The sequence below is a fragment of the Vidua macroura genome, chromosome 1, assembly GCF_024509145.1.
Source record: "Vidua macroura isolate BioBank_ID:100142 chromosome 1, ASM2450914v1, whole genome shotgun sequence".
Classification (NCBI taxonomy): Eukaryota; Metazoa; Chordata; class Aves; order Passeriformes; family Viduidae; genus Vidua; species Vidua macroura.
Genome location: NC_071571.1, coordinates 125,894,520 through 125,906,687, shown reverse-complemented (window position 1 = coordinate 125,906,687; position 12,168 = coordinate 125,894,520). Strand labels below are relative to the sequence as shown.

The 12,168-nt window shown below is 40.4% G+C and overlaps 1 protein-coding gene across 1 annotated transcript; it reads left to right on the top strand.

Moving 5' to 3' along the window:
- The first annotated feature begins 642 nt into the window (after positions 1-642).
- On the top strand, positions 643-4,701 carry LOC128806960 (myelin P2 protein-like). The gene is made up of 4 exons (XM_053976867.1): positions 643-795; positions 2,348-2,520; positions 2,784-2,885; positions 4,450-4,701. Exons 1-4 carry the CDS (start codon positions 723-725, stop codon positions 4,498-4,500), a joined length of 399 nt encoding a protein of 132 aa, XP_053832842.1. The 5' UTR covers positions 643-722; the 3' UTR covers positions 4,501-4,701.
- Positions 4,702-12,168: the final 7,467 nt, after the last annotated feature.

Below are 12,168 nucleotides of genomic sequence, written 5' to 3'. Positions count from 1 at the left end.
CTGAGGAGGGGAAGTGGAGGGAAAGGTGCTGATCTCTTCTCCCTGGTATCCAAGGATAGGATGTGTTGGAATGGTTCAAAACTGTGTAGAGGAAGGTTCAGATTTGTCACTGGGAAGCACTTCTTTAGTGAGAGACTGGTCATACACTGAAACAAACTTCCTAGAAGTCAAAGCCTCAGGCCTGTCAGTGTTTAAGAGGCATTTGGACAATGGCTTAACAACGTGCTGTAACTTTTGGTCAGCCCTGGATTGGTCAGGCAGTAGGATGAGATGGCTGTTATAGATTTCTGTTCTATATGGTGACAGCAGTACAACAACATTGGGAGGACAGTGGGAGCTGGGTTTTGTAGGGAGGCAGTGCTCCTGTCCTTGTGTCTGTGTTGCTGAGCCCTCACTGCAGCATGCCCTGACCGCTCTGCGGGTGCGGTGGAAACGTCCCGTCCCCGTCCCCATCCCCTCGTGTCCTGATGTGCTCAGTGAGGGGAGCCACGGCAGCATCACCCAGAGCCTTGCTACTGGCACGGCTGCCTTGGACAAGGTGCACATTGTCTCGCCCTGGTCCTGCCTCCCCTATTGGCCAACCCCCACTGCCACAGGGACCAGACCTCTTTAAAGGGAGACCACTAAATCTCAGTTGGGCACACAATCTCTCTGACTGCCACCAAGAGCTGTTGTGGCCACTGCCTCTGTCTGCAGGACCAGTGCCTCACAAAGCCTCTACCATGTGTAACCGATTTGTGGGCACCTGGAAACTCATCTCCAGTGAAAATTTTGATGACTATATGAAAGAATTGGGTGAGAAATGTTCTGTGTTCGTTTGTTTGTTTTTGTTTGTTTGTTTGTTTGCTTGTTTGTGCCTTTTTTTGTTAATAAGTTTCATTTGACAAGGTTCTGCTCATGGATGGTGCCTTCTTTCTCACCAAAAAAGCACTTAATTACTCTTCTAACATAATTTAATTTCTTTTCTTTAGCATCTAAATTGAAAAAGGTAGGTGATTAATTACTATTATAAACTTACTTCTGTCTAACTATATGAAATTATCTAATATGTTTTTCTGTCATGAGAGTAATCTATGGAGATACAGATTTTTTTGTTTCCTCTTGATTGCACTATTAAACTTGTGACTTATGATAATTCACAATATATAATGGAGCTGATGTCTCATGACACTGTAGCTTCAGACATCTAAATACTGTGAATGAATCTATCTGTTACTGAAGAATGCCAGGAACGTAACAAATTAAGCATTGTTTTTCATTTTAATGCTGGCTTCATTCCTGTATGCCAAGTGCACAGACAATCAGCTACTGCATTGCTTTTGCTCTATAAATGATTCACTGATTCCCTTTATTTGAAATGTTAGACTGAATAAAAAAAAGAATTGCAGTTAATTAATTAGCCAGGGTGAATGTGGGAGGAAAGTCCAGCTGCAGATATTTTTCTGAACATCTGAACAGAATTGCTTAGTATGGAATAATTACTGCAAATAGTCTTACACTTTGTAGATAACTTTATACCCTTTTTTACAGATCTTTTCATCTAAGCATGGCATAGCATTAAGAAAGGCACTAACTGCAGCTGTCCCTTTTCTGCTCTTATGAAGCAGTGATACATCACCAGTGGCTTCATTCTTACTTGCCCCAAGCCTTACAGCCTGTAGACAATGAACTGGACTGGGAAGGACTAGCCAATACAAAAGGCTTTTGGTATGGGATTTGCCTGGAAGCTCTTTGCAGCTCTCAGCCCTTATACCTCAACATTTTTTATATTTCATACTTGAAGTTTTCACCGAGGTTTAGATGCAAGGATCCTTAAGGGATGTTAATAACAACTTAGGAATTACCCAGTCTTCAGTGTGTTTTAATGAACAAGCACCAGCATATTGGCAATTAAGTGTCCGGTTTCTTCTTTGCAGCTATTAACAAAGGTTCAAATTCTCAGATTTGTCAAGGATTTTTTTAAAAGGATTTTTACAAAATTTTTATGAGAACCAGACTCTTCCTCTGAATTATTCTACTTATTCTGTCTATATTAAATTAATACAGATTTGTAACCAACCATATTTCTTCTTAGCTAAATGTGTACAGCTCTGTAATTGTGTATATCTCTACTTCTTGCTGAAGGTGCACTCTTATCAGCTGGGGCTGCCTCAGCCCCTAAATGCTGAGGCTTCCATTCCTACCTCTGTCTCAGTAGTGTCTCATCTAAAGAATGAGTGTTTCATCTAAATCAGGCATTAAAGTATTCAAGAAAAAACTCTTCCTTATCCTTCCACTGAAGAATCACGAGAGGATACTGAGTTCCTTGCTTCTAGCATGTAATGATTTTTTTGTTTCTGATTTCTAGGAGTGGGCTTAGCTGCCCGGAAACTAGGTGGCCTGGCAAGGCCTGATGTGATCATCAGTATGAAAGGGGACATAGTGACCATCAGAACAGAAAGCACCTTCAAAACTACAACCATTTCCTTCAAACTGGGCCAGCAGTTTGATGAAACAACAGCAGATGACCGGAAAGTCAAGGTAAGGGGGCTAATGATCTCTGATTGGTCTGAACAACTCATAGAAGAACACCAGGGCAAATTTTATCTACTCCCTTAGTGCACCTTGAGTTTTCCAAACTATTAAAATAAAGCACTGAAAGAAGACACAGTATAGTGCTGAATATAATGTTACTGAGCATGCCATTATCCCTGAGTGCATATCTTACTGAACGCAAGGTAAATTGCTGCTCTAAACTGCAAAGCTTAGCCTGCAGTCTGAAACTCTTCTCTTGGAATTTGCAGAGTGTTGTAACCTTGGAGAAAGGGTCATTGGTGCAAGTGCAGAAGTGGAATGGCAAAGAGACCACGATAAAGAGAAGACTTGTTGATGGGAAGATGGTGGTGGTAAGTTCACATTCCTTGTATACTGCTAAAGGTCAGCAGGATACAGCCTTCAGTACGTTTCTGTCTAAACAGACTATCAAGCTGGGCTTACTCTTTGAATAATGAAACTAATTAAAGGAGAGAAAAATGGAACCAAGCTTAGAAAACAGCTGGAAAGAAATAAATGTTGTTGCATACAGCAACTTGTCTTTAAAGTGACTATATTGGCAGAGCTGCCATAAGTTGACAGCATACTTACTACTCTCAACATTATTGTTCTTAAAAGGAATAAGGTTTAAAAATAACAGAAACCTGTGAAATGGAAACAAAAGTATACGAGCAGGGTACTGCTGTCCCTGGAACAGCTCCTTCCTTTTCACTATCTTGGCCAAGCCAGGGAGATAAAACATTTTAGGGACCCTAGTTGTAAGGGTCACTATTACAATTAAGATTTCACTTTGTTCATTAAAGTTTTAAAATATTGGAGTCAAACTAGTTTTGGCAACTTGTTTGAAGTCAGCAGCATTACACTTTTACACGTTAGCTTGTTCTGACTGTCTTTTGTTATAAGTTCTCATATGTAGAATCATAGAATGGTTTGGGTTGAAAAGAACCTTAGAGTTCATCTAGTTCCAACCCACTGTCACAAACAAGGACACCTTCCACTAGACCAGGTTATCCAAAGCCCCATCCAGTCTGATCTTGAATATTTCCAGGGATGGGGCATCCACAACTTCTCTGGGTAACTTGTTCCAGTGCCTCACTACTCTCATGGCAAAGAATTTCTTCTTAATATCTAATCCAAACCTCCCCTCTCTCAGTTTAAAGCCATTACCCCTTGTCCTGCCACTACACAGGCCTGTAAAAAGTCCATCTCCAGCTGTCTTGAAACTTCCCTTTATGTAGGAAGGTCGATTTGTTTTTGCATCTCCACATGGCTGCATTTCTGTGTAAGATTTCCTAATTATTAAACCCTCTTCATAAAGCAGAGACGTAAAGTGCCTCTTCTGCCAGCGTCTTGCTGTCTGCCCCTTGCCTCATAGAGGGCTGTGGAGGACTCCTCCTCTTTTGCAGACCAAGGAAGTATTTTTTTAACATCCTGTTGCCTTTGTTGCATGTATCCTGTGACTGTGAGTCAACAGCAGCCACTGGGGTGAGAGGGTCAAGAGAAATATTTTGTGACTCAGAGGAGCAAAGATTTTTAGGCCTGAAGCATGACCTTTGAAATACCCAGGCTACTTCTGCTTCTACACAAAAAACCCTTACTACTTTGAAAATTTGAAAGCGTTGGTGGGCCATGATATAAAAACTAGGTGAGGCTAACATTTCTGACAAGCCAGCAATAATACCAAAGAAAGTAAGTTTGTGGAAGCTGAGCCTAATTTTGCATTTTTTTTGTCATTAAATGCCACTTAATGTAAGTTTAAAGCTGTTAAAATAGAAACAGCCCTATTTGCAATATAAAAATAGCTTTGCTGTTTACTGCAAAAATATCTGGAATTTCATTGCCTTTTCATTGGCTACTGCAGGAGACACAACTGCTGTCAGCAAAAGGTTTATATTCATATTTTCCTTTATGCCTTAGGAATGTGCCATGAAAGGGGTGGTCTGCACTAGAGTTTATGAAAGAGTGTGAAGAAGTTCCCTCTCTGCACCGGACCAGAACTGGCTCTAAAACCTCGGCTTAGTTCAGTGACCAAAGCCTCATGCACTGTGCTTCTTCATTTTATTTCCTTTTATTGGGAAAATGACTACACCATAATTTGATATTTCAGAGCCATAGTGTAACTAATCCAAAATATCGTGGTGATCCAATAAAAGCTTCTCGACACAGAAAGTAGAGTGTTTGGCTCCACATGTATGATTTACGTTTACTTCTTGACTGATGCTATCTTTTCTGTTGATAGTGTCTGTACAAAAGGTCAGACTATTTCTGAGTAAAACGGTGAAACAGAAGTAATCTGTATCTGACAGAGGGCTAACACTGCTTCTTTGATATGTGTAAAAAATATAATCTCCTGGGCTCAGTATTCTTTTCCTGCAAAAGATTTTATTGTTGAATGGTTCCTATAGGGAAAATTATCTTTACTACCAGAATTTTTGACTTTCAGTATGTTGTGTCATTGTAGCCTTATAGTCTTAGCACATCGTTTCATACTAATCTCAAAATGCTTATATTTCTTGTAGTGCCAGGATTTATATACTGGCATTTATTTGGAAGAAAACAGATACTGGAGGGAAAAAAAATTAGAAAATGCTCCATATTCCATATGGCAGATAAACCCATGAAACAAAGTGTGGAGTAGGTGTGAATGAACTCCAGAAGCCTTAAAGCTAGAGGGCTTCATTTTAAAAGTGCTCAGCAATCAAACTTACTTCCAGCACAGTATTTAAGTGCACGCTTAACATTAAGCACACAGAGGAGTTGCATTGGGTAGAGTTTGCTGTCAAGCCTAACTGAGTACTTAAAGTGTTCATTCCTTCCACTGCACTTACTCTAATTTTATCTAAGGGGAAAAAAAACAGAAAAAGCAAACCAAAACATCTGGAAATCTATTTAACCAAAAATCACTGTGGCAGGTTATTAATATTTGCCTCCACTGGCCAGTGGTGAGTACCACTGCCACATTTACACTAAACACATTTCATCCTGTGTCATTGCCTCCATGCCATCACACAGAGCTCCTGCCTCCTCTGTGGGGTTAAAGCAGCTGTGAGAGGCTCATGTGTTTATTTTGGCTCATTAGGAACAGCAGAGCTGATATGAACCTTTGCCTACTGGTTTTACAGGCAAGAACACAAGTTCTCAAGGTTAAGACAGATCCTGAACGTCAGAATCTAAACTGGTTTAGCCAAGCAGAGAGTGAAGAGATTAATATCATATGCAAATGAAAGATATAAAGGTCACCTTTCTTCTCTACCCACCACTGGAAAAGCCAGAATCTGGGCCCAGCTTTGGATAAATTTTTATGTAGATGCAGTATAACTGCAGGCAGCTGCCAGAAGGCAAACTATGAATCCTAGAAAATACGATAGTGAGAGAAAGCTGTGGGATTTATGGACAGCAGTTTTCAGGAAAAATTTACCCTGGTCTCTAACCTAGATGAAGGGACAAATGCCCCATCTTTAACCTTACCATTAAAACTCACCTCTTTGAGTGTCAGACTGTGACTCCAAGTCCTCAGTGATTGTAACAAGGAATGGAGGCAGAGTGATGCCTTGTGCATCATCTTTTGCAAACAGAATGTAATCACAAATCTTGAGTGAAGATATTCTACGAGGCTTCCATAAGAACAGCCATACAGTGTGAACTCTCACTATACATGGCCCTCCAGATTATTCTCCTAGTGCCTTAACAGAGAGCCAGAGACATTTCTTACAGCTCCAAATCTGCCTTGAAATGGACTTGTGAATCTGAATTTTTGCTCTGCAGTTTCTTCATTCCCTTCCTTTGCAGTATAACACTGTGAAGCTGCTGGAGCCACTCACCCCAGCCTGGCTCTTGGAAGCTGGAACTTGTCCAGAGCCTTTTAAGCAGAACTCACCTCCCACCCCTAAGCCACAGGCAAGGGAGAAGATAGTGCTGCAAACAAGCTCCGTATTTCCTTGGCTTTTCCTGATGCAACCTGTAAATTCTTCTTAAGTTAAATGCAAAATCTCCTCTCCAATAGAATATTAGTTTTCAGCTTTTTATTTCCTTAGGCAAAGGAAATAAATAAACATTTACTTCAGTACAAACTACAGTTTTCCGGATCTGGAAACACTAACAGAATAAAAACAAAGGACTGCTCACCTACTCTTCATTTATTTATTTACTGTCGTCTCTATTTCTGTGACATAACCCATCTCTCTCTTCCTCTTCTAAAGAAAATTTTAGTTGCATTTATTTTTCCAGAGATTTGGAATTAAAATAATGATAGCTTTGGGGTTTTAAGTTCCTAACTAAATACAGATATGCTGTTTTGGAGCCTAGTACTTGGCACTTTCACTCTATACAAAGGTCACATAAAAATGTCATGAGAGCTGGAGACTTTCCAAAACAGGATAAGTGCAGTAGCACTGATAGTGTCGAAGGCAAAAACAATAGGGCAGGTGGTACAAATCAGCATAGAAACGGAGCACTTTGGGCTGCTGCTGTCTATAAAGCAGTCCTTGGGGTCTACAGGAGAATTTAGGGGGAATGCGAATTTTTTAGTTTCAAGGTCTTCTTCATGTCTTCATGTAAATTAGTTTTTCTTCTTAAACTTTTTATGCAGGCCAGATACTTCTGGAATAAACATCTAGGCTGAAGTACAATGTCTGTGTCTTGAACTGTACTTTCACAATGACAAGCAATCCATTTGCTATTTTCATAGCATGTGTATGGACTTACCCTAGAAATATTAGCAGTCTGATGCTGTGTATAAATAGCATTTATATAAGTCCTGGCTGAGTTTACAATACCACACTCAGATTCCTCTCCCATCGGTCACTCTTTCTGTAAGTTTGTTAAGGCTCTGTCGCACCTCTGTTTCGGCTGCATCTCCTGAGATGGTGGAAATACCCCTGAATGGGGTATTCATCCTCCAGTTGCTGCAGGTCTGGCAGCATTCCCTGCCTCTGCCCTTTCTGATGTCTGCTGGGGAAGGAGAAGCAAGCTGTCATGGCAAGAGCCCCTCTCAGCCCCTGTGCTCCCATGGGGATCACTGAAGTCAAATGAAAGCTGTATCTGGACTCCATGTACCAAAGCTGTTTCCTTGAACTGAGCAAAATGTGGCAATTTGTGATAGAAAATATCTCCTGGAGATGTATCGCTAAACCCGGAATACTGGACCCTGCATCCCAGTCTTGTTCACATGGAGTGGAGCAGAGAATATAGGCTTTCCTACAGCTTTGAACTTCCCTTGTCCATCTCCTTGAAGTTCATTTTGGAAGCAACTGTGTTCCTGTAAAGTGAATTCACACACATCCAGGTGCTCAACCTACAGATCTGCCATTGTTTTACACAGAAACCTTGTCACCTGCTGGGACAGTTTGACTGGACAGTGAGTGTGTGGCTGGGCAGCTCTAGAAATAGCAAAGATTTGGGGAGGGGGATTGGGCTGTGTTATTAAAGCAATTCTGCTTCATAAGGAGCCACTTACCACATTTTTTCCAAGAAGCAATGCATTTAGCTGATGAACACTGAGCTGTTTATAAATTGCTCAACTGTGCCTTTTAAGACATTGCTACCTTGCCTAATTTTCATTTTGGATTAAAGATGTTCTGTTGCTTTCAGGAATACAGAGGAGTGAAAGGTTAGCACTGAAGGGATAATCAGTCAGAAACAAATAGGCTGATACCATGAAAAAACTGCCTTCAGAAATCCTGGAATTTAGATGTAATCAAGGTCTTTGTTAAGGAGGCAATTAGAGCATATCCTCGCCATTTCAATGAAAAATGTTGTGGTTGGCTATTGGCCATCTGCTGCAGATGAGAAACACAAGAAAATGTTATTTGGACTAAAGGGCACAACAACATTGGGAATAACACTGTGCCTGAGATGCTACAGAGAGGGAAAGCTGTGTTAGACAGCATCCATACAGTATTTTCAAAGGAAATTTTGCTTGTTTTACCTCTCAAGAAGCAAATCAATATTTAAACATACTTTCCTCAGATGTTACGAAAAATTTTAAAACTAAAATTAGAAGAAATGCAATCATTCAGGGATTAGGAAGGGCGGGGTGAATGCATTACAGCTGGATTTGTTTCCAGTTTCTCAGTGAAGAATTAATAAAAATATTTTAAAATCTTTTTTATATTTGCTATAATGTGATCACCAGTATCAATCATACTATTTGCGAGAAGATGAGGGAGGAAGAAAAGATTTTCTATTTAATTCAAACTAAACACACTCCCTGTCACACTCCCTTGTGGATAAGACTTCCTACAAGAGGCACCTGTGTCAGCAATGGGGTCAAAACACTGCGAGGATCCATCTTTCAAGCTCATAGATGTGGTGTCACAGCTAAAGTTGCATCAGGAGACACTTACAGTGGAGCTGTGGGACATGCCTGCTTCAAATTTGACAAAACTTTGGGTTGCTTTGGAAATCTGTAAACATAATTAAGGGAAAGGGGAGATATGCAATGTACAATACTTTGCCAAAAACAGTCTCATTCATCTCACATCCTAATAATACAAATTTCCCAAGCTAAAAAATCTTTTTTTACTTGGAAGCTCTTCACATTTTATATGAAAAAATCTGCAAGACAGTGAAGGTAGGGCCCTCAGTCTTCATGTACAATCTTCTAGCAGAGGTTTGCAGCTTTCTATGGCGTTGTGCCATCTTCTTGTGTCTTGTACCATATTGTGTTCAGAGTTTTATAGCCTACTGACTCCTATAGATCTATAGAGGTAAATGCATTGTAATTCCTTTACAAACCTCCTCTCCATATGAACAGTGGGAAAAGAAAAGACTACAAAGCAATTTGAGGCTGCAAGACATAACATTCAAGGCCCTAATTACTTGGTCAACACAAATGTATTAATTTCATTTAACAAGAGATAGAGCAGTTGGATTATGAAGGGTTAGGTGCATAAATGTCTGTTCTTTCCAGATAGGAACTGATCCCTCTGGCCAGGAGCACAGGAACCAAGATTAAGACTTTCCCTGGTGCTTCCTTTTTCTGGGGATTTTGGTGTAATCAAGAAGCATCATAACAGTTTATCCTGGCTCGGTCTCCAGTTGGGCAGAGAGCATGTTGTGAAATACAAAGACAATCACTATTCTCTAAGTTAATGACTTCAGAAAAATAGTGTCAAGGAAGAAGATATTTTTAAAGCATGGGGGCCTGTTTGGATAAGGCATTTCAAACCTATCTCATTTTCCTCTCACAGGGTGACAAGCCTTGTGGATGGAAGAACAGAAGTAGTCACCTCTGTTGACTTCTGAAATGTTATAACAGAACAAAGACATCTGCCTACAAGAAGGCCTACAAGAAAATTAGAGGGACTTTTTGCAGGGGTATGTAGTGTCAGGACAAGGTGACGTGGCCTTAAAATAAAAGAGGACAGGTTTAGATTGAACATAAGGAAGAAATTCTTTACTGTGAGGGTGGTGAGGGACTGGAACAAGTTGCTCAGAGAAGTTGTGGATGCCCCATCCCTGAACTAAGTTCAAGGTCAGATTGGAGGGGTTTTGGGTAACCTGGTCTAGTGAAAGGTGTCCATGCCCATGGCAGGGGGGTTGGAACTGGATGATCTGCAGAGTCTCTTCAATACCAAACCATTCTATGATTCTGTGTCTGTAAATATGCTAAAAATTAGACCAGATAAAGCTGCTGCTATAGAGAGGGTACAAACTGATGCAAAAATCATACTTCACCAGCCAGTGGTTCAAAGTGGAAGGATGTATCTCACGGATTTGTGCTGGTCCAGTCCTGTTCAATCTTCTCAGTAATAAGGATGCTACTATTTGTGGAATGCACAGAGCTGAGAGAAAATGCAAGCATACCAGAGGGCAGAGATCAAATTCAAATGATCTCAACAAATGCAGGTAATAGAAAAGCCAGAGGGACATTTAAGAGGTGGAAAATACGCTAGGCAATATAAGCAAAAGCACAAATACCAGATGGAGAACAAGCAAGAACTAGAGCAAACACTGTGACTTTACAGCAGAATCACAGACTGAAAGTGGGTGGTGAATGTGGCCTTTCCAAAAAATGCAAACATCCTATCGGGATGCACAATCCAGAGGATAGCCAGCAAGCTGCAGACATCCACACGCTCTGCTTGTCACTACTAAAGCTCCTGGGATCATTCTCAGTTCTGGGCAATGACATGCAAAATGAATGGATCAATGCAGACAATTCAGAGAAAAACAATGGGGCCCAAAAAACATTGTGTAAATGGAAATGTGAAATTACTAGGGAGAAGGGATTCAGGGAAGTGAGACTGGTCAAAGGCACAGAGGGCTTGTATTGACACACCAAATTCCTTGGATAGGTAAGATGTGCAATAAATGTAGATCTACACACACATAGAACTACCTATTCATACACATGGTTTAGTCACATCCAGGGATACAGGACAAAGCTCCTGTTCTGCACCTCTGAAACTGTCAGAGGATAACTCACCTCTGCAGCACCTGCTGTGGGAGTCATCATTCAGTGCACCTCTCCTTGGCTTCACAAGTACACGTTCTCACAGGGCAACAGATCAGTAAATGATGAAGAGGCAATTTGAGCTAGAACTACAGCAGAAGAGTAGAATACTCAAAGCACAAACAACACTCCTGATTTTCTTCTACTACTTATGTTTTCTATCTGATTTGGCGTAAAAAATAGGAGATTGAAGTTACTTTTACCTGAAACATATTGGCACCAAGTTACTCTTTTGTCCAAGGTATACAAGCAGCTGGAAGTTAGATAGTTTGAGAGGAAAGGAACAAAAAGAAGACAGAGAAAGAGGAAAAAATATGAAATTACCTAAAAAACCTTAAATCTCTCATTGTTTCAGAGTCGATAAAGTGCTTGCAAAGTAGAAGACACTGTATCTTCTGAAAAAACTATACTTGTCACCCTGACACAGTTACAGATCAGGTGGTGATTAAGTCAATTTGTCAGAGTGTGGTACTAATAACACCAAGTTTCTGGATGCAATCCCTGTGTCGGCCATTCACTCAAGAATTGAACTTGGTGATCATTGTGGGTCCCTTCCAGTTCAGAATATTCTGTGATCTGGGAAGTGTCATCTTCCCAATGTTTTTCTAGGATCAGGAAAGAATTTCCATATCATTCTTTGATACAAGTTTCAGATTTTTCATAGGGTCTGTGAAAACAATTGAAGAATGTACTTTTTGGACATAATTTTAACTGTACTACAAACAGAGTTCTTCCCTAAAATCCATAAGCTCTGAATTCTCAGAATCTGCCTGTATGATACCTATGAGCATTTTGGGGTAGGAGATGTACATTGGACTAAAGATATTTTCAAGCTCCATGTCAACAACAGCTCTTCCACTTGGAAACCCCCCTGACAGCTCCTGGTTGTCAACACAGGGGCATCAATATGATTTATATTTTTGATGTAAGGCTGTGCTCTCAGAATTAATATCTTAAAAATAGTTAAAGTGATAAGGGAAAAGGTCAAGGTTATTTCTTACTGCTCAGATAAATTCAGTTACCTCTACTGTTGTCAGCTACTGCTGGGCATCTACTAGGCACCTTCTGGAGGCAGAGTTCATTGAGACAGACTGATGAGGGACTATCCCCAGCCATTGTCAGAATACATAATTCCTGAAAAATATCAAGCATGGAAGATAGCAATTAGCCAGTCAAAAACA